This window comes from Zonotrichia leucophrys, chromosome 8, assembly GCF_028769735.1.
Source record: "Zonotrichia leucophrys gambelii isolate GWCS_2022_RI chromosome 8, RI_Zleu_2.0, whole genome shotgun sequence".
NCBI lineage: Eukaryota > Metazoa > Chordata > Aves > Passeriformes > Passerellidae > Zonotrichia > Zonotrichia leucophrys.
The window spans coordinates 30,016,618-30,039,104 of NC_088178.1; the positions used below are offsets into that span (position 1 = coordinate 30,016,618).

General features: G+C 50.5%; 2 protein-coding genes across 2 annotated transcripts; one reads left to right on the forward strand and one right to left on the reverse strand.

Moving 5' to 3' along the window:
* Nucleotides 1–1,355: 1,355 nt before the first annotated feature.
* On the forward strand, nt 1,356–14,351 carry LOC135450790 (biotin-dependent 3-methylcrotonyl-coenzyme A carboxylase beta1 subunit-like). Its single transcript, XM_064719268.1, has 13 exons — nt 1,356–1,567; nt 2,651–3,296; nt 5,198–5,394; nt 6,889–7,067; nt 8,472–8,552; nt 8,719–8,897; nt 10,046–10,238; nt 11,266–11,357; nt 11,542–11,698; nt 12,214–12,336; nt 12,705–12,847; nt 13,171–13,252; nt 14,151–14,351. The coding sequence occupies exons 2-13, from the start codon at nt 2,662–2,664 to the stop codon at nt 14,232–14,234; spliced, it is 2,145 nt and encodes a 714-aa protein (XP_064575338.1). The 5' UTR covers nt 1,356–1,567; nt 2,651–2,661; the 3' UTR covers nt 14,235–14,351.
* RPE65 (retinoid isomerohydrolase RPE65) lies at nt 14,337–22,481 on the reverse strand. The gene is made up of 14 exons (XM_064719269.1): nt 22,406–22,481; nt 21,528–21,610; nt 21,060–21,210; nt 20,092–20,199; nt 19,859–20,000; nt 19,151–19,298; nt 18,823–18,904; nt 18,501–18,633; nt 18,244–18,383; nt 17,285–17,414; nt 16,352–16,466; nt 16,154–16,248; nt 15,952–16,063; nt 14,337–15,247 (listed from the first exon to the last, which is right to left on the reverse strand). Exons 1-14 carry the CDS (start codon nt 22,414–22,416, stop codon nt 15,096–15,098), a joined length of 1,602 nt encoding a protein of 533 aa, XP_064575339.1. The 5' UTR covers nt 22,417–22,481; the 3' UTR covers nt 14,337–15,095.
* Between the last annotated feature and the right edge of the window lie 6 nt (nt 22,482–22,487).

Sequence of the window (22,487 nt, forward strand, 5' to 3'; positions counted from 1 at the left end):
TCTCACTTCAAACACATATCCAAAGTGTTTGCATCTGCAATTCCTCCTCCAGAAAGCTGAGCACCACCACCAACCATCTGAAATCCAGACTTCAAATGTATTCTGCTTTACATGGATTTCTGTCACCACTCCTTCCTTCCCTCTTATCACCTGCACCACAGAGAGCACAAAAATTCACATGATATCCCACAGGAAATGCAAAAGATCTCTGTAAAGCTGCACAGTGACTCTGTCTCCTCCTCAGCTCTTCACAAGTTTCTCAAAGTGTTGGGAGAAAAGAGCTCTGGCTACGCCAGGGAAGGAGGGGAGAACTGAAGTGAGCAACAGCCATCCCCAGAAATGCCCCAAAGCAGCCTGAATGGTGCAGCAGCTGCTGGATTAATGCATGGGCTCCATCAGGAACCTCTTGTGGCTGTGTCAGCCCCCATAACATGTCTGCATCAGTGGTTTTGTTAAATGTCATGGCTCAGTCCAGAGGAGGCAGCTGCAGGGCTGGAGCCAGGCTGGGACACCTGGGGGTGCTCACCTGGAGAGGAGAAGGATCCAGGGAGAGCTCAGAGCCCTGGCAGGGCCTGCAGGGGCTCCAGGAGAGCTGAGAGGGGCTGGGGACAGGGATGGAGGGACAGCACACAGGGAATGGCTCCCAGTGCCAGAGGGCAGGGATGGATGGGACATTGGGAATTGGGAATTGTTCCTTTGGAGGGCTGGCAGGCCCTGGCAGTGGTGACTCTGCAGTGTCTGTGCTGCCCCTGAGTGCTGCCTTTGATCAGGCAGAGCATCTCTGCCCGCTGCTCCCGGGGGTGTCCCTGGTCCAGCACCGACCTTCTCCCTGTCACAGGGTTTGGGACAGTCACAGGGACTCGGGCACATCCCCCGGGACAGCTGAAGCCACCCAGGGCAGCGGCACCTCCTCCCACAGCTCCACCTGAACTGAGCTTCTTGCCACAAGGGAGCACAGCATTGAAAAGTGTCCTGTCTGCTATAACTGTAAAAGGACAGCAAATATTATTTTAAATTATTATATCTCAGGAAATTTTAATTATTACCTTCAAGATTTTTAATAACATATATAATGTATTTACCTATGAATTCCAGCCCATGCTGGATACTTTCACTCACGAACATATTAGTCATCCCTTAATTATTGCTACTCATCCTTATTAATATGTATAATACAGATAAAGAGCTCCCTGGCAGGGATGCATTTTAATGAAGGCACTGAAAGGCAACACACAGTAATTTCTAGAAGGTTGTGCCATGGTTGACAGTAGCAAACCAAAGCAGCCCAGAGATGGGATGAGGTGTGGAAGGAGAAAAATCAAATGCGTTTTAAAATTCTAATGATAAACTGAATTTCAGAGAAGACACCTGGGGCACAGGGCACACAAGGAAGAGGACACTCGGGGCACAGGACACCCGGGGCATGGGGCGGCAGGGACAAAGGATGTACATGGCATTGAACACTCGGGGCAGAGGACACCGGGGACAGAGGACACCGAGGGCACAGGACACCGGGGGCGGGCCGCCCTGCGGAGCCGCCCCGACAGGCGGGCGGGGACCGGACGGGGTAAGGAAGGGGCGGTGGCGGCAGGGTCGATGGCGCCGCGGCGGGCGCGGGGCGGGCGGGGAGTGGGGCCCGCGGGGGCCGGGGAGCTCCGGCCGAGAGGCCGCGGGCCCGCGCTCCTTACCCGGCCCGGGCGGCCTCGGTGCCGGCCCCGCCGCGTTCCGCAGGCCCGGCTGGGCCCGCCCGGCCCGGCGCGGAGCGGGGCTGTCCCCTCGCGGCGGCCGTGGCACGGCAGGGACCGGGGCTGTCCCCTCACGGCCCCCGCGGGTACAGGGGTGTCCCCTCACGGCCCTCACAGGGACCGGATGTGTCCCCTTATGGCCCCCGTGGGTACAGGGGCGTCCCCTCACGAACCGCGCGGGAACCGGGGTGTCCCCTCACGGCCCCCGCGGGTACAGGGGTGTCCCTTCACAGTCCCCGCAGGGACCGGAGGTGTCCCCTCACGGCCCCCGCGGGTACAGGGGTGTCCCCTCACGGCCCCCGCGGGTGCAGGGATGTCCCCTCACGGCCCCCACAGGGACCGGATGTGTCCCCTCATGGCCCCCGCGGGCACAAGGGTGTCCCCTCATGGCCCCCGCGGGTACAGGGGTGTCCCCTCACGGCCCCCACAGGGACCGGATGTGTCCCCTCATGGCCCCCGCGGGCACAAGGGTGTCCCCTCACGGCCCTCGCAGGAACAGGAGTGTCCCCTCACGACCGACTGGAGCCAAAGTGGCTCCTCATGACCCCCGTATCAAAGGGAGAACCAGTGGTGTCCCCTCACGACTCCTGCGGGAAGACGGGAGTCGGGACTATCGCCTCTCCACCCTCGATGCAGGGCTGGAGTCAGGGCGTCCCCTCATGTCCCCTGCGGGAACTGGGGTGTCCCCTCACGGCAGAATGGAGTCAGGGCGTCCCCTCATGTCCCCTGCAGGAACCGGGGTGTCCCCTCACGGTCCCCGGGACAGGGCAGGCACTGGCGGTGCCCTCTCATGGCGGAATGGAGTAAGGGCGTCTCCTCATGACCCGCGCCCGAGGCGAAGGGGCCGCGCTGCCACCCAGCAGGAGGAACCTGCTCTTTAATTCCTGTCACTCGTTTTCCCTCAGTTCTCGGGGCGATGTGGAGCCCGGGCCTGCTGTGCGCCCTGGGCCGGCGGCGCCCCGGGCCCTCCGTGCCGCTGCGGCCCCTGACCTGCCTGCTCCAAGGGGAATATCGGGAGAAAACCCCGATCCACCTACGCCAGAGCGAATATGGGGAGAAAACCCAGATCCGCCTGCTCCAGAGTGACTATCGGGAGAAAACCCCGATCCGCCTGCTCCAGAGTGAATATGGGGAGAAAACCCCGATCCGCCTGCTCCAGGGGGAGTATCAGGAACAACCCCCGATCCGCCTGCTCCAGAGGGAATATCGGGAGAAAACTCCGATCCGCCTGCTCCAGGGGGAGTATCAGGAGCAATCCCCGATCTGCCTGCTCCAGAGGGAATATCAGGAGAAAACCCCCATCTGCCTGCTCCGGAGGGAATATAGGGAGAAAACCCCTTTCTGCCTGCTCCAGAGGGAATATCGGGAGCTGCCGCTGCCGGGGCAGCGCTGGGGAAGGACACAGCACCTGCCTCCCCGCCGGTTTTTAAGTAATAAACCCAAATCCAGGCGCTATCCCAAAACGTTCCCAGTTCTAGACGGACGTGTCCCCGCCGTGTACCAACACGTGTTCCAAGAGAATTTAAGGAACAGCGAGGCTGTGATTAAAAGGTAATAAAGCGGTTTTGTGGGGTTTTTAGAGCATTGCTATTTGTGACACGGTGTAAGAGTCACTCACGGGCACTTCAGGGATTTTTAACATGGTACAATACTCGCCCCATGGAGCAATGTAGCTGCTCAATCCCTGGAAGGCCAGCTTGGACGGGACTTGGAGCAGCGTGGTGTTCCTGGATAAGCTTTGAAGTCCCTTACGACACAAACCAGTCCATGAAATGTTGACTGAAATACCCAAGGTGCAAACTATTTGAAACAGTGCCATGTGTTGTTTTGCGTATATTGCCAAGAAATACTTTTTCCAGACCTACGTAACATTTGTTGTGTGTTGCATTTTGAATGCAAAAGACGTAAATGGTGACTCACACACTCCTGACAGAGTAGGGGATGGGTGCTGCTGTCCATCATCATTTACAGATAAAACGACAAAATGTGCTTTATGCGTTTGTCCCGAAAGATCACATGGCAAAATTGCAAAGGCCTTTGTTTAGGGGAGTGATCCACGAGCTGGAAGCAAAGCTTTGGAAAACACACTGTGCCCTCCTGTGGTGGCATTGAGGACATGAGTAAAATCCTTTTCCTCCGAAGTTTTTTCAGCCTCCATCGTGTGCAGGGAGCTCACCCAGATCACAGAGTCACACCAAACGTGCTGTGTGAGACTTTGTGTCAAACAGCATTTACAGTTAAAGGTGATGCATCTAGGGAAAAATGTGTTTGAAATAAAGGAAGAGCTTGGTTTATTTAAGACCAAAGTTGAGATAGCACGTTTGTTTATAGTTTATTCAGATTTTTACCTATACATGGTGCTGCCCTGGCAATACCATTGGGTAATCACTTCCTCCCTGTGACACTGCAATGTTCCCTGCTTTTAGTATACCTTCCAGATTTAGTATTTTATTCCCAGTTACTGATTTTTGTCAGACAAACTTGTTGCAGGACCTGATGGAGGAAACTCTTGGCTGGATTATTCCCAAGAGCAGGTGGAACATGGAGGTTCATGCTGAATTAGGACAGGCACATTATGATAGCCTCATTATTATATATTATATTATTAGCTTTATTAAACAGTTTTTTGGATAACAAAAGTGAAATGTTTGCTTTAAATAATAGACCTTTGCTTTTTACTACACCTTGGAAAAACAATAATCTGAAAATGTGAATTTATCTTCATTTTCATGCCATTTGTGTGAAAACTGTGCAATATGTTTAAGCTCAATCTGCTAAAAGGTAACTTGTAAGGAAAATGGTTGGGTCAGGAGGGCCCTCAAAGCCCACCCAGTGCCACCCCTGCTATGGCAGGGACACCTCCCACTGTCCCAGGTGCTCTGAACCCTGGATTTGGGCACTGCCTGGGATCCAGGGGCAGCCACAGCAAATCTGGGAATTCTATTCCAGGGCCTGCCCACCCTCACAGGAAACAATTCCCAATTCCCAATCTCCCATCCATCCCTGGGAGCCATTCCCTGTGTGCTGTCCCTCCATGCCTGTCCCCAGCCCCTCTCAGCTCTCCTGGAGCCCCTGCAGGCCCTGCCAGGGCTCTGAGCTCTCCCTGGATCCTTCTCCTCTCCAGGTGAGCACCCCCAGGTGTCCCAGCCTGGCTCCAGAGGGGCTCCAGCCCTGCAGCAGCTCCAGGGCTTCCTCTGGACAGGGCAGGATGAGCTTCTCATCCACCAACACCCCAAATCCTCCCGGTCTCCTGTCCATCCCTTCTCCCACAGCCCATGTTTGTGTTTGCGATTTTCCCGGCGCAGGGCAGGACCCGCACTGGGCCGTGTCGAGCTCCTGAGGCTCCTCCAGCCCCAGCTGTCCCCTGGCCGTGTCCCTCTGGAGTCCACCCTTCCCTCCACAGTGTGACCGCACCTTCGTTCCCATGAACGAAAGTGGATTTTCCCCATCAGGTACTCGGAGCTGCTGGAGCGGGTGAAGGCAGGAGGGGGAGCGGACGCCGTGCTGCGGCACACGCAGCGCAACAAGAAGCTGTTCGTGCGGGAGCGCCTGCGGCTGCTGCTGGACGATGCGGATTTCCTGGAGCTGTCCCCGCTGGCAGGGCTGCACCTGCCCTACGGGAATGTCCCTGCTGCCGGCTGCCTCACGGGTAACGGCGTGCTGCGGCTCTGGGATGTCCGGTTTATCTCGGCTGTTTGAGGGGCCTGGAAGGGCCCAGAGTGGCCTTGGGGCAGCCCGCATATCGAAAGACGAGAAGAGGCTTCAGTTCTTCTTTCTGGTTTTATGTTTATTAATTGTTTATCTAAAAGATGTTCTTTCAGCCGAACAAAGATCTGCTCAGCAGTCAGCCATGGGCACACTGTGCCGTCCCCCTGACCGCCACGTATCTTTATACCCCTTGCTACGTATACAATATTTATCATTTTTCCCCAATACCATCTATTGTTATAACTCGGTGTACTCTTAGTAATAACCAATCCAAAGGTGCCACCGTGGCCAAAGAAGATGGAGGAGAGGAGGAAGAAGAAGGAGGGTAGGACACACCCCAATTCCTCCATCTTACTCCTCTAAACCCCCCTGTACATAAATCCTAAACCCTGTTCTCACCCTCTAATTAGCTAATCTTTCCACCCTTCACCCCGGTGAGGCCCTCTTATCTTCATAAAGGTGTCGTCTCCCGTGTAGGGTCAAAGTCCAGCCACCAGACACTTCTGGAACATTCCAGGACTCCCGGGCCCCCCAAGGGTGGTCTCGGGGGCCCGGCATCCCAGGACTCAAATCCTGAGATCCGACACTGGGAGAGGGAAACGGGCGGGAAAGGATGCATGCAATGAAGGTTATGGGGTGTTTTGGCATCTGAAGTGCTTTCCTAGGAAAAGTGAACACTGGTTTTGTCCAGTTCTTATTCCCAGCAGGGAGGAGTTCAGCCACTGCTGTTTTATAGTAATGGGAGAAACTTTTGAAAGAACAGTTTTTAATTCCTTCTAGATTTAGTAATTCCACTTACCACTCGCTAATTTTTGTCTCAAAAGATGTAGGGTGATGTGTCAAATCAGCTCCTCTTAAAGAGAGGACAGAGTTATGTGAGAGACAGGAGCTGTAACATACGTTTGGAAGTGTTTTTCAAATCACAGACAATTGCTTTTCTATGCAGACATTGTCTCTTTAAACTGGAACAGCTCTCAAAATGAAATTTCATTGAAATTCAGTGAAATTCAATTTCATTCAATATCAGCGAAATTGCCTTTTGAAGAGTGGTTCCAGTTCAAAAAGTAGCTAGAAGTACAGTATGAAAACCCTTTTTTTCATCCCAGATTGTTACACTTTTCAGTTTTATAGGGGTAATTTTTAATTGCCTTCCCTTTTATCTCAAGGGATAGTTACAGTGTATTTCTTTCTGTTACATTGTCACCAGAAGTAAGTAAATTTATTTGAGGTTTTTCTGTCATTTGGATTATTTTTTAAATACTGTCATTCCAGAGAATAGTGTAGATTTCTTCTCTGTGTGGTATTTTCATATTAATTTGGAGCTCCTTGATGTAGCATTACTGAGAAAAACGCCTGATAAAGTTAAAAGGTTTCCCCCCTTGCTTTGCCTGTTGCTTTAGAGAGCCCTGATAAAAATCTGTGGTACTGCTTGCAGGAATTGGCAGGATCTGTGGGATCTGGTGTGTCTTCTTTGCGGCTGATGCCACTGTGAAAGGAGGAACCATTTACCCAATTGGAGTGAAAAAGCAGCTGAGGGCCCAGGAAATTGCCATGGAGAACAGGCTGCTGTCTGTGCACCTGGTGGACAGTGGGGGAGCCTTCCTGCCCCTGCAGGTACTGCTGCCACTCTGCAGAGCACAAAATATCAGCGTTTATTTCAGCCCCTGGGCTAGTGTCTGGTTATCTCGGCTGTTTGAGGGGCCTGGAAAGGCCCGGGGTGGCCTTGGGGCAGGCCGCGTATCGAAGGACGAGAAGAGGCTTCAGTTCTTCTTTCGGTATTTATTTTTTTTAATTGTTTATCTAAAAGATGTTCTTTCAGGCCGAACAGAGCTCTGCTCAGCAGTCAGCCATGAGCACACTGTCTGCCTTCTCGGGCAGCTACGTATCTTTATACTCTATGGTTACGTGTACAATATTTATCATTTTTCCCCAATACCATTTATTCTTATAACTCGGTGCACTCTCAGTAATAACTAATCCAAAAATGCCACCGTGGCCAAAGAAGATGGAGGAGAAGAGGAAGAAGAAGGACAGGACACGCCCCAATTCCTCCATCTTACTTCTCTAAACCCCCCTGTACAGAAATCCTAAACCCTGTGTTTCACTCTCTAATTAACCAATCCCTTCGCCATTCACCCTGTGAAGCCCTCATCCTTGTCGTCTCCTGTGTAGGGTTAAAGTCCAGCTACCAGACACTTCTGGAACATTCCAGGACTCCCGAGACCCCCAAGGTGGTCTCGGTGGCCGCACCTCAGGACTGAGATCTGAGATCCGACAGGCTAGCCCTGCCCTCCCACCTGACAGAGCTTAGAAACTCCAGTGAGCGTGCTGAGCTGCTTTTGTGGCTGATAAACTGGGAGGTGTCTGTTTTCACTCCAGAGTCTCTCAAGTGTTCTGTATTTTATTGTCCTGTTTGTGCCAGTGGTGCACTAAGCTCTGTGGCCTTTCAGCGTGGAGTTTTTGCAATTCTGACTGCAAAATAACAATGTGAACGGGTTCTTCTGTGAAATGCAGAGATCATCCTGTCCTAGAGACTGTAGTTGTTCTCTCTCCAGCGGAGGGCAAGCACACAGGAGAAGTTACCTGGAATTTTAAAGTTAATTAAAGTTATTAAATTTTAAAAGTTACCTGGAAGTTAACCTGGAATTGTATCCAAAACTAAGCAAAAAAAGGAAACTGCCAAAGGGATTTCACAGATGAAGTAGAACTACCACCCTTCCCTTCTCCACATTTACAGTCAGTTTGTGTAGAATATATTGATTTCAGAAAAAAATCACAAAACTTAACCTGTGCTTTCAAAGCAGATAGGTATTTTTGGGGTATTTGACAACGTATAAAGGAATAAATACCATAATGAATGCTGTATATGAAATATATGAAATATTAATCAGGAGTGATTATTAATGGGGACCTTCCCAGTGTCAGTTTTGGCGTGTTTGGGAATGAATGGAGTGAAGAGGAAGCATCAAGTTTTGTAGTTACCATTAAAAATCCCTTTTTCTTTTCCCTGCCCCTCAGTCAGAGCTGTTTCCTGACAAGCTGCACGGTGGCAGGGTTTTCTACAACGAGGCAATCATGTCTGCCATGGGGATCCCTCAGGTACAGTGGCATGGGGAGTGCAAGGGGGTGTAGGGAACGTGTAAATGGGTAGTAAAATTTCTGGTTTGTTTGTGATTTAGCACTTTGTGCATTCCTGAGACAACTTTGGGCTGGGCTTTGCCTTTGCTGTCCCCTGTCCAGCCCTGCTGTGTCCCTGTCCCCTCAGGTGGCCGTGGTGTGTGGCTCCTGCGTGGCTGGAGGTGCCTACGTGCCCACCATGGCCGAGGAATCCGTGATCATTGATAAGATTGGGATGCTGTTCCTCGCTGGGCCGCCCCTGGTGAAAGCTGCCACGGGAGAAGATGTCTCTCCTGAGGAGCTTGGAGGAGCCAGGCTGCACTCACAGTAGGTGGAGATTCCCCAAAAGCAGGGAATCCAGCACGCTCAGCCTGAAAGGAATGTTATTGAAGTTGGAGGGGAGACGACCCACCCTGCGTTGGTCAGCCATCGACTCCCTTTATTGATCCATCAATCACTTTTTTATAACAGTGTTCATTCATTTCATCCATATAGCAAAATCTGAGCTCACCATAGGTCAGAGATAACACACCAACTCCTCCTTATGTTTCCAATACCAAGATTTGGGTTCTCAAAATTATTTTTGCTTTCCCAAAACAGCCAAAGATAGAACATCCACTTGTTATGAGAAAGCTGCCTGAGAACTCTGATGTGCAAGGCTCTCAAGGCCTTCATGTTTGCCACTTTTACCTGTAATTAAAAATAACCTGAGAACCTCTGCTGTTCACAGAAACAGGCTGTGAGAATCTGCTCCTCACAGCTGCCTTCTAAGCCATCTCTGAAAAAATCTCCAACAGAATGTGAATTGGCATTTCAGAGAAAGGATCAGAGTGGAACCTGTGCTTACACTGGCTTGCCTTCTCAGGTTCAGGGGTTTGGGTTAAATCAGCCAAATGGAAGTAAAATGAGGTTATTGATGGGGTGAGGCAGGGACTGGACAGGTTGGATTTGGATCTCTGTTGTTCCACATACTTCTTGGACAACTTCAGGCAAGTAATTTCCTCTGTGCCTCACAGGGAGCAGCTATAGAAGAGGGATGCTATCTCCTCTTTTCCAAGTGTTTTCCAGAATACACATATTTAACCCAATTATGCTACATGGAATACATTCCTGTCCTTATATCTTGGCTGCAACCACTTAGTTTGAAATAATTCCTGAAGTTTGCTTTCCTCTTTTCCCTTTTTGATATTGTCTGCAACAACAGCATCACAAAGAATAAATCCCAAGGTCTTTCCTTAATCCAGATAAACACAAAAGTCATAGGGAAGATCAGCTCCTTACTGTGAATTTAATTTGGGATTGGACTGCACAGAAATTCCACTGGGTGACTGCTTTCAGCTCATTCATACAGAAGCAAATCACACAGTATTTCCACAGGGCATTTGGAGAGTCTCAGCTTTTTTCCTAGAGTTTGGGGTTTCTCTCAGGATATAGAACTCATTAATTCAATGCTAATTAACGTCTCTCTCTCCTAGAGTCAGTGGCTGCAGTGACCATTTTGCACCCTCAGAAAAGGAGGCCTATGAGTGCATTCGTAATATTGTCTCTACCTTAAACTGTGAGCCAGTGCCAGAGCAGCACAGGGAGCCTGACAGTCCCTTGTACAGCCCTGAGGAGCTCCTGGGCCTGGCACCACGGGCTTACAGCTGCACCCTTCCTGTCAAACTGGTAAGGGAGCGGGCATTTCATCCCTGCATCCTTCACTCTGCTCTGCCCCACAGCTCCAGGTGTTATTCTGAATTATTACCTCATCTGTTGCCAGCCTGTCTTAAGCCTGAAATAAAGCAGGATGGCAACGGCTCTGTGGGATTCTAGAAAAAAAATTAAATTTATTAATAAAATATTTATAATAAATAATTTTATTTATTATAGAAAATATTTAAATATTTATGATAAAAACATTTAAATACCTGAAATCCTGTTGGAGATAAAATAATCCAGATTGTGCCAGTGTTGCCCAGCTGATTCCATGCACTGTTGGGATGCTTGCTTTATGTCTTGCACTGTGTTGGCTGCCTTGAGAACATACACCCCTTTCATGTCTGTGTTTCCCTTCCCCTACCTTTTTGTTTCTTCCCCCCAAGCATTCAAATAATGTAAAAGAAATGGTGAAATTACTGACTGAAAAAACAACACAGCTCAAGTCACCCTTGTTTGAGGTTGGGATGGAACTAAAGCTGAAGCAGAGACATGCAGAGCTGCCCACGCTGTTTCCATTGTGTTCTACATGAGATTTTGTCTCCAAGGATGTGAATGCAGTGCCTTTTCCAGTGGTAAATCCCTGCACTTGAGGGAATTGACTGTAAAAGGCTTTGAAGGCAGCTTTTAACTGTGTTGGAGAAAAGCATGAGCAATATCAGCCAAACATTTCTTACGCACAAAATCTGAAACTGCACACACTGGGGGTTGGTTTTTGCTTTTTTACATTTTTATGCACAGGAACAGCTGTGCTTTGTAAAACTAAAATAATTTTGGAGTTGGCCTTTGTCTTAAAATACACAGTTGGTAATTAAACTAAACACAAATTGGATGGTTTGTGCATATTGAGCATTTAGCAAGTCACCCAAAGACCCTCTGTGCTCATCTTGCTGAACTCAGGTCTGCTGCTGTTTGAACAGAGCATTTCTTTTAGCAGAACTCTCCTATTTTCACCTCAAATTCTGTAGTAAAGTCAAGTCTGTGTATTTGTTTGCAGATCCTGAGCCGGCTGCTGGATGGAAGCAGATTCCAGGAATTCAAGGCTGCCTATGGGACAACATTGGTGACAGGATTTGGCCACGTGCAAGGGTATGGCTGGGAACATTCCCCATCCCAATGGCTGCACGTGCATTTCTCAACAGCTTTTGTGGCCTCAGCAGGTCCCACAGCACTCCAGCCATTCCTGGGGCTCAAGAGGGAGAATCATGGAATTGCTGAGGTTGGAAAGGACCTCTCAGACCATGGAGTCCAACTGTCCATGTTTGTTCTGTAGGCACTTGGTGGGGATAGTGGCCAGCAATGGGGAGCTGGCTCACGATGCTGCTCTCAAGGGCAGCCACTTTGTCCAGCTCTGTGGCCAGAGGAGAATTCCCATCCTCTTCCTCCAAAACACTGCTCCACAGCCAGCAGGGCCTGCAAGCATCTCACAGGTAAGGCCTGTTTGCTTCAATGCATTTCCAACAACTCTGAGTTCTTCTTGGGCCTAAAGTTACATTTTCAGAATTATTAACTGTTAGGAAAACTGTTTCTTTAACCACTCTTGATGAAGCTTTGTAATGACTTTGCTAACAGAAAGATTTAAGAACATTCTCACTTGAATTTTAAGCAGGCCTGGATGCTGGTATAAAATGATACTGTTCAGTTAGCAAGGCAAGCTGGAAAGTTTGGGATTTGCAGTGCTTTTTGACATTGAAATACAGGTTATTGATTCCTCTGCTAACTCTGCACTCCAGAAAATTGGCTGTTTCTCTTTTGAAAGTGAAGGCATTAAAACCCAGTAGGATTTGTCCTGGGCCAAGGAAAGTAAAATCTCCATCAGATCCCAGATCTGTTTCTGCAGAATTGTAAATAAATAAATAAACAATTTAGAAATACAAGTTTGTTGGGAGTGGAGGGAATCTGGAATAAACTCTTAAAGGATTTAAAATATCTATTTTTATTCCAGGCAGAGGCTCATTCCAACAGGCTGAAGGCCCAGGCCTCCATGATGGCTGCAGTTGCCTGTGCTGCTGTTCCCAAAATCACCATTGTCTTTGGAGGCTGTTTTGGGAGTGACAGCTACGCCATGGTACGGGTGGCACAGCCCAGGGCTTGGGGACACAGCTGCCACACTGCTCAAGTGTCACTGCATTTCTAAAACACAGCAGGGGAACTGAGCTCTGAGCTCACATTTAAGTAAGAAATGCAACAATGCATGCGATTGCTGAGAAGCAACCATGGAAGAATCAAGCATGGAAGTGCTTGGAATTCAAAATGAAATATTAAAATAGAAATATTGAAGGCAGTGGGGAGGTGGTGGTTCCTAGCACAGGGTGTCTGTCCTCATACAAATCCACCTGTGCTCCATCCTGCCTTGCCCTTGGTGGTTTCATCCCACAGACAATTTTTATGATTCATCTCAGTGGGTTTGTTCTGTTCTTTGGTTTTCCCTTGCAGTGTGGGAGATCGTTCAGCCCAAACTTTCTGTTCCTGTGGCCCAATGCAAGGGTTGCTCTTGTGGATTCTCAGAATTTCCCCACAGTTCCACCAGCTGGGGACTGGACAGGAGAGGAACTGGAGCTAAAACAGCTGAAGGCAAAGTAAGACATTCAATATCAACCTGACAGGGATTTCATTGTTCAATTATCTACTTTTGTTCATCTTACAGAGCAACACATCCCGACAAATGAAACAAACATGGATCTACTGCAAAAATATTTCAATTTCCACACAGTTTAATGTCTTTCTGTTAGGGACTTCCCATGACTGCAGAATGGTCAGCTCTGGTATTTGCTGCTTTCTGACTCATTTTAACAGCAGTGCTGCCCGTTTTCAGATGGATGGATTTGCCTGTTTCACCTGTAATTTTTCACTGCTCTGGTGTTTTTGCTGTGCTTTTGAGCCTGTTCTCTGCCCTCTCCAGGCTAGAGGAAGAAAGCAGTGCCTTTTACTCCTCGGCCAGGCTCTGGGATGATGGGATCATCCTACCTCAAGACACCAGGAAGGTGGGTTTTCCTTTCAGGCCATTTTATTCTCCAGTCTCACAGTGGGTGAGCATGACTCACTCAGGGTTGGCAATGTGCTGAATCCAGACCTGGGGCTCCCACTTCTCACTCCATGGAATTTCTCTCTGTAACTCTCATTCTCTCTCTTCCTCATTAGTTTATCAAAAATCTTCAATTCTGGTTACTTGACCACAGCATTTCCTCACTGAGCCTTCTCCTTTGAATTACCATAATTTGAATCTGCATCTGAATCCCTTTTTTCCATATAATTACCTATATCTTCACTCTTTGGAGTTCAGGCTCCTCAGAATTCTTTTTGTTTCCAGAACATTCTTTTATCCTGGGATGTTGTTTTTTGCAATTTTCTCTTCCTGCTTTAAATTTGCTGTGTACATTTGGGATGCTCCCCTGCCTTTTTATTGATTGGAAATTGGCAGACATCCCTCCCTCCATTAGGTTCTTTCTGAAAGCTGCTGCCTTTGTTCTTTTATTTTTTATTGTAAGATTCTTTATTAGGAATAAAAATCTTCTATGCACTTCTGAAGTTTGTTTACTTGAAGATCTCAATCTGTCCTGGTTTCAGCTGGGGTTAAATCACAACACAACCCTTCTAAATATGGTGCCTATTTATGGAACTATGTGGATGGTAAATATTTTCATGGAGTTTTTGGGAACTTTGATAACAGAGAGCAGCAAGAAGTTTCTTTAGTCCTGTAGCCCTGAAATTCCCACTTTATGAGCCTCACATGAAAATAAGAGTTGAACTGTTAATTTTACCTTGTTCAGTGTTTCACAAACTAAAGGAACAAATAAATAAGTGCAGAACTAATGAGTTGTACTGGTTGGGTTTTGTTTTGTTTGAGGCTCATTGTTTATATTGCTTTTTGTTTTTAATTAGGTGATTGCCCAGTGCTTGGAGATCATGGAACAGAAGAAGTACCAGGCTGTGTCTCCCCATCCCCATCCCATCATCAGGATGTAACTGCAGCCCCCTCAAACCAGAACTCTGAGTATAAAGGTTTTCTAATGCTTTGATACCATTAATAAAAGTGTTGAACAATTGAAGACAAACAAGAATCCCCGATTTTAAATCTGCTGGCAGGAAGTTTTTATTCTCAACAATAGCCTCTTTAACATCAGCAGAAAGTTTCTTTTGGGAGAAGGAAGGATTAAGCTGAACATCTGTAGCACTCTAAGGAAGCAAAGTCAGCCCAAGGGGTAACAATTGCTTGATTTTTTCATGTCCATGTTTTTACATGAAATCCAGAAATCGAGGACACTTGGACAAAAGAAAGGGAAAGGAGCAAACACACAAGGGAAGGTGTGCAGTTTGCAGCCTGGGTGAAGAACAAAACTCTGCCTGCCACCCTCTTGGGATTCCCAAAGCAGCTGTGGAAAACTGCGCTGGGATTGCTCTGAGGGTCCCACAGCAATGACCAGGATGGTGTTTCATCCAGAATCGTTCAGTTTAGGCTAAAAATTCTCAGCCATGTAACAGAGCACAGCCAGTTGTACACAGTGTTACCACAGGTAAAAGTGTTGAGGTTACTCTCTGCTCTTTCCGCTTCTTTCACTCTGCGGCAGCTACAAAGTTTAATTTTGCATAAACAGAACCTCTCCACCACCCCCAACATGTGGTTTAACTGGAAATGGTAGCAAAGGGTGCATTTAAAAAATACCTGATTAACCATTTGGAAGAATCATTGACAAGACTGAACTGCTTGATCTGAGTTAAGCAGCCCCACAAATGCAAAGGGCTGTGGAAGGAGTTTGGGTCACCTGTAAACGGAGGCTGCACCTTTGGGAGCTGGAAGAAGCCCGGGCCAGGTGTCGCTGTTTGTGCTCACGCTCTCTTGAAGAGCCCATGGAATGTCACAGGAATGTTCACCTCCACCTCGGCCCTGGCCACCTCGCTCATGTCTTTGGCGTTGAGGATGAGGAGGAAGGCGGGCTTGGGCCCCGCCCCCGGGCTGATGACGATGCTCAGCACCACCCCTGCAAGGTGAGAACGCGCTGGGTGCGGCCCAGGCAGGTGTGGGCTGTGTCTGACCCCGGCTGGGCAAGGCGAGAGCAGCCCTGGCACTCGGGGCACCAGAAATCCCGGGAGAGTCATCCGTGCTGAGGGACAGCGACACAGCACAGGCTGCCCAGGGAAGCTGTGGCTGCCCCTGCAAGTGCCCAAGGCCAGGTTCAAGGCCTGGAGCAACCTGGGACAGTGGAATGTGTCCATGCCCATGGCAGGAGGTGGCACAGGATGAGTTTTTAACGTCCCTCCCAACCCCAAAATTTTATTATTTTAGTTTTAGTTTTCTCGTGTTTCCTCAGAAACTTCCCACCAGTGTTCGCACCTGTCCTGCTACCCTGCAGCCAGCTGGCACGCTCCATCCCAGTCCATCCCATCCATCCAATCATCAGTCCATCCTTCCGATCCATCCATTCATCCTCCGTCCAGTCCATCGTCCAGTCCAGGCATCCGTCCCAATCCCATCCGATCCCAATCCCAGTCCCAATCCCAGTTCCAGTCCCAATCCCAGTCCCAGTCCCAATCCCATTCCCGATCCCAATCCCAGTCCCAATCCCAGTCCCAATCCTTATCCCAGTCCCAATCCCAGTCCCAGTCCCAATCCCAGTCCCATTCCCAATCCCAATCCCAGTCCCAATCCCAGTCCCAATCCCAGTGCCACCACCCCCAGCATTACCATCATCTTCCTCCAGCGCATCCGGGTGGGAAACGAAGATTGGCTCCGACGGGTACGCATCCGGCTCCTGCCACACCCAGGTCTCCTTGGTTTTCACGTTCAGCTTGCACAGCTAAAGGTGGGGACAGCACACAACCACAGAGCTCAGAAATAGTCCTTGTTGTCCCCAGATTGAAGCCATCCCCTGTTGGCTGATATTTACCCTGTCTGGGACAAAGTGGTTGAGCCCCAGCCCGTAGGTGTACGTGTACGGCTTCCCTCCGTACTTCCTGTAGTTGATCTGGGGGAACTCAAAGGCTACAAGGAGGAGTAAATGTGCATGAATGCTGAGGGTTAGGGGGACACGGTGTGCAGGCAGCACTGGCTGCTGTGGCCTGGGGGAGCCGGGCTGGCATCGTACCGTGCCGTGGCCCTGAGAAAATCACCTCTGGCTCCAGCCAGATGGTCTCGTCACTGCGCAGCGTCGCTGTGGCCGTCGTGTAGGGCAGGGTGACCAGGTTCTTCCCTGTGTCAGCCTGTGACAAAGAGAAATAAATACCCAAGAGATTGCAGAAAAGCTTTGGATTATTTGCACAGAGCTGTAGCAAACAGCACTGAGCAGGGAGGGCAGTGACGTGTGGCAGGAGGCGACTGCTGCCGTGTGCTTGGCAGTGCTGCAAGAACTGTCCTGATCCTCAGCCCAAACACAGCTCCCCTCCCTGCTGGAGGCATTCAGGGGTTTCATTAAGCACTGCCACGTGGGCTGGAACTTCTCACTTGATCCACAGCCCAGTGAGCTCCGTGAGAGGCTCTGCTGACCGGTCCCCTGCAGCCCTTGGCCCACCCAGCAGCCACCACCAGCAGGGTCATGGAAAGGAACCCAGCAGCTGCCAGCCAGAGAGCTCTGTCTGTGCCAGGCTGGCAGCTCCAGGGACCTCACACCAAGGGCTGGAGGATTTAACCACACGTGCTTGGGCTGTGGCTGCTCCCTTCTGTGCTTTGAGCAGATCCACTATTAACTGCTGCCATGAACAGTAACACATGGAGTCATCAAAGAGTTGGGGTTGGAAGGGACCTTAAAGCTCAGCTCATTTTCCTTGCTATGGGCAGGGACACCTTCCACTAGACCAGTTACTCAGAGCTCCACCCAGCCCAACCTTGGACACTTCCAGGGGATGGAGCAGCAACAACCTCTCTTGGCAGCCATATAAATAAACCAGAAAAACATCAATCAGCTAAAGGAAATACAAAGTTTGTCTGAAGGCCCATACTTCAGGTTTTCTCTCTTGATGAAAAGGTTGAATTTGAAGCAAGTGGGGCAGGAGCCTGGCAGGGAGAGGAGCAGCTGCAGTACCTTGTCGATGCTCAGGGGCAGGACGTATCTGCGGGCCTCGGGCTGCGGCGCCTTCTCCGCCTGCCGCTTCACCTCGTCCCAGTTGGCCCGGAGGTTGGCCAGGTACAGGTAGTTGTAGACAAACTCAAACCTGCACCAAACAGCACCACAGAGACAAACACAGCTGGCCTTTGCAGCTGCAGGGGAAGTGTAGGTGTGTTTTGCCAAAAATTCATAGAAGCCTAGAATGGTTTGGGTTGGAGGGTTCTTAATGTTTATCTCGTCCCATCCCCTGCCATGGACAGGGACACCTTCCACTGTCCCAGGGTGCTCCAAGCCCTGTCCAGCCTGGCCTTGGACACTGCCAGGGATGGGGCAAAACAGAGTGACAGTCCAGCTCCTCAGCAGAGCTGAGCTGTGTGTGCACCACAGCCCCTGTCAGGAAAACCCAGCAACTGCTGCTGTTCAGCACAGGCACGGGAAGGGGCTTGGAGCAACCTTGCTCATGCCAGGGGGTGGAACAAGATGAGTTTATGGTCCCTTCCAACCCAAAGCAGTCTGGAATTCTATGATTCTGTGCCAGCATCAGCTCAGCTCAGGGTGTCCTGGGTATGCAGCCAACACAGGGCTGAGCTTCATCATTTCAGTGCCACATTTCTGTGTTTACATGAAGAGCAGCATTCAAGCCTCACACACACCCTGCTCATTGCAGCCCCAGGAGCCAGAATAGCATCAACCCTTCACCAGTCACTAACATTTCTTAAAGATAAAAGTAAATAACAGATAAAAGTATTTTTTTTCCTGGAAAATGAGTGTCAAGCAGGCTCCCTGCACCTCTGGAGAGCTCAGTGCTGTATAGTCTACATGTCAGCACGTGTTAGATGTTCAGTGGGTTGGTGGAAGTGCCAGGGCTGTGCCAGGGCAGGGAGGGGGGTGTGGTGCAAGGGGCAGTGCTGGTGCCCAGGGAGCCTCGGCCTCACCCCTTCCAGGTGCACAGGTCCACGATCAGGAACCCGTTGTCCTCGTAGGTGTTGATGTGGTGGAAGAGGTTGAAGGCCGAGGTGCGGTACTTGAGGTTGAGGAGCCTGCCTTTCTTCTTCTCTGCCACGTGAAGCCACACCTGCCAAGCACACAGCAGCTGGGCTGAGGCTCAGGGAAATGGAGGTGAAGCCAAGGGACCCCCCGAGCCAGGTCTGGCTGCCCAGTGCAGCCCAGTTTGGGCTGAGCCCGTGCTTACCCCCATGGTCTCGTTGGACTCGAAGCAGTCCATGTAGTTGGCTCCCCAGAGGCTCCAGGAGGAGAGGAACTTGAGCAGGTTGATTTTCACTGGTGTCTCCACAAACACAATGTAGTTTGGGGTCAGCCCAAAGCTGTTGGGAAAGGCAGGGGAGCACATGAGGCTCACTGGGGTCAGTTTGGACAAAAACCATGGAGCTGCTTATCTTAAACACATGGATCATCACTCAAAATGACCCTGATTTTGGTCAGTCGCCTAATTTTCATTGCTGATTACATGTGAAAACTAGTCCCTGCTTCCAGCTGACCCCATGGAATGTTACCTGTGGACATAGGAGGGCTTGAACCTGTCACTGCAGGGGAACTGCACCACCACCTCCGACTTGTTCATGGGGTCTTCCTTGTCTGGAATGGGACAGGTGAGAGGTTATGGAGGCTGCACTTACAGCCTCTACCCAGCAAATTCCTGCCTTTAACACAAAATTCATCATTTAAATGCCACCTGGAAGTGACTTAAATACAGCATTAAAAAAATAAAAGTTAAAGGAGCTTAGAAAAAGCTTAACTGGATAACAAAGTTCATTTAAAGGACAAAGAAATGATTCATAAGGGAAAAGTTTCCCAGCTGGCTCCGAGGAGGCCTTGACTGACCTGCCTGCAGAGGAGGAATCCGGATGATGTTGTAGGCCAGGGCAAAGTTTTTCCCAAAGCAATTGCCAATGTTGTAAACAGTGCCATCATTCTCAATGTGGGGATGAGCTGTTGCCCCATTGACAGACACATATTTACAGAGATCCACCTGGAGAACAGCAGGGACAGAGTCAGGAGTGAGGTGGGAAGGCACAAGCTCTGCAAGGTGTTGGGAGTCAATGCATCCTTGCTCTGCATGTGGGGAATTCCTCTCAAAGTCTGCAACTGAGCTCTGATTTGCAAACTCCAGCCACAACTTGAAGATGCTGCAGGGACTGGAGCCCCTCTGCCATGGGAGAGCTGGGGGTGTTCAGCCTGGAGAGGAGAAGGTTCAGGGGGGACCCTTCCAGTGCCTGAAGGGGCTCCAGGAGAGCTGGGGAGGGACTGGGGACAAGGATGGAGGGACAGGAGGGCAGAGTTAGGTGGATATTGGGAAGAATATCTGTGAGGGTGGGCAGGCCCTGGCACAGGTGCCCAGAGCAGCTGTGGCTGCCCCTGGATCCCTGGCAGTGCCCAGGCCAGGCTGGACACTTGGGGACAGTGGAAGATGTTCCTGGTGGCACTGGATGGGCTTTAAGATCCCTGCCAACCCAACCCATTCTGTGACTCCATCATTTTCATTTTAGTTTTCCCTCTCCACACCTCTGTCCTGCCAGGACAAAGACCCACCTGCTTGATGGTCTCCAGGGTGTCTGGGTTAATCCTGGTGATGAAGTTGGTCTCAGTGCAGGCATAGTAATCCTCCCCCACAGGGTAGACATTCACCAGGGCGTTATCCGTCACCTCCACACCTTTGAAGTAGGAGAAAAACCTGAGCAGAGAAAACCAACAGGCAGTCAGGGGCTCCTGGGAAGCAGAAACTCCATAGCACATGCCAGCAGTGTGTGCACCACCCGAGGGACCTGGAGAAGATGTTCTTGCAGGGGTCTGGGTAGGCGTAGGTGCCAAACTCCGTTATCACGATCCTCTTCTCCGTCATGGCTCGCACGTAGGCGTCGGTCCGGACGAACCTGGGCCAGGAGGGAAACTCTGTTACACGGGACACCAGGCTGTGCAATTAATGCAAACATTCCTTTGGTGAACCCCGGGAGAGCTCTGGCACAGCCTCTCATTGCACCTGGAGCTGCTCACTGCAGCTGAGCTCTCCACAACCTCTCATTGCACCTGGAGCTCTCCACAACCTCTCATTGCACCTGGAGCTCCCCACAACTTCTCATTGCAGCTGGAGCTCTCCACAACCTCTCATTGCACCTGGAGCTCTCCACGACCTCTCATTGCACCTGGAGCTCCCCACAACCTCTCATTGCACCTGGAGCTCTCCACAACCTCTCATTGCACCTGGAGCTCTCCACAACCTCTCATTGCACCTGGAGCTCTCCACAACCTCTCACTGCACCTGGAGCTCTCCACAACCTCTCATTGCAGCTGGAGCTCTCCATGACCTCTCATTGCAGCTGGAGCTCTCCACAACCTCTCATTGCACCTGGAGCTCTCCACAACCTCTTAGTGCTCCTGGAGCTCTCCACAACCTCTCAGTGCACCTGGAGCTCTCCACAACCTCTCACTGCACCTGGAGCTCTCCACAACTTCTCATTGCACCTGGAGCTCTCCACATCCTCACATTGCAGCTGAGCTCTCCACAACCTCTCATTGCACCTGGAGCTCTCCACAACCTCTCATTGCACCTGGAGCTCTCCACAACCTCTCATTGCAGCTGGAGCTGGGTTAATGATATCACTGCTAGAGCTCTTCCAGTGACCACATGGACTCGAAATAACCAGGATCTCCCACAGGCACAGCCTGTTCCCAGAACTTCAGCCAAGCAAATGCTTCCTTATTTATTCCTTTTGCTTGGAAAACTGGCTCGTACCTTCGGTGGTAGGTGACGTGCCCCTCCTTGAAGTCGAACTTGTGCAGCAGTGCCTGGCCATCAAAGAGGTGGTAGAAGGGCTCTGAGCCCACCTCAAACAAGCCAGGACCACATCTCAGGAGGCTTCCTCGCAGCCAGGTGGGAATCCTGCCTGTGGGAGACCCAGCGTTGGGATGGGCACGGCAAATCAGACCAAGGAATTTTTATTGTGACAGTGAGACAATCAAAACTTCATTTTCTAGTTAAACCTAGGGTTTAAACACACATGAGCTCTGCAAGCTCTGATTTCTTCACACCTGCTGTGGACCAAGACATTCAGTATTGTCTAAAGAGCTCCCCACCCAATCTGACCTTTCTCTACCCCGAATCACCAGCCCTGTGAGCTCCCTCACATCCAGCCTTGTAAAGCCCTGGCAGCCCCAGAGCTGTGGGAGCAAAGGGGAGCAGGAGAGGAGGCCCCAGACCAACCTGTGACGTGGGCAGTCACTGGAGAGGACAGCTCCTCCACTGTCTCAAAGAGCTTCTTGTAGCCTCCAGCAGGATGCTCCACCCTGGAAGGGCACAGCTGGGTGAGCCCGGAGCAGGGGCACAGCTGGGAGCCCCCCCAGGGAGGGATGGATCTTTCTGCACTGGATGATCCAGGGCTTGCCAAGAACTTGGGGGAGGAAGGAAGGAGAAGCACCTTTCCATGGGGAAAGGCTCTGAGGCTCCAAACAGCTGCTGGGAACTGTCCTGAGCGTGAGGAGGGACAGGGACACCGAGGGGACAGCCCACACTGCAGCCCAACAAACCAGGACACCCAAATCACCAGAAAGCAAAATCCAGTTTGTATCTCTCAGCTCTTGGAAAAGCCTTTTTAAAATTTTTTCCTTTTTCTTTTTTTGCCTTTTTTTTTTTTGAAGCAAAGAATTATTTGTTGGGTTCCAATTTTATCTGCTGCAAAGCCCATGAAGACACACCAGGCACAGGCTGGTGAACTCTGCCCAGAGCAGCTGTGGCTGCCCTGGATCCCTGGCAGTGCCAAGGCCAGGCTGGACAAGGCTTGGAGCACCTGGAACAGTGGAAGGTGGCTCTGCCCATGCTTGGAGTGGCACTGGGTGGCCTTTAAGGTCCTTCCAACCCAAACCATTCTAGGATTCCATTATCCTACTCCAAATTCTGGTAACTCTTCTGGAACCTGGAGGTGAGCCTGTTCCCTCAGACCAGGACCACACCTTGGCATGGGATGTGAGATGGAGACATGGAGGCCTCCCCACCTCTCCTCCCCTCCAAACCCCGCTGCCCCAGCCCCAGCCAAGCTCCACATGGGATGTGCTCCCACAGAGAGGAGCCTCAGGGATACTCACTGGCTGTACATCCTCCCTGGTGCAGGGCCCGAGCCTCCGGAGCCAAGCAGGGAGCCAGAGCTGTGCTGGGTATTTATGGGGT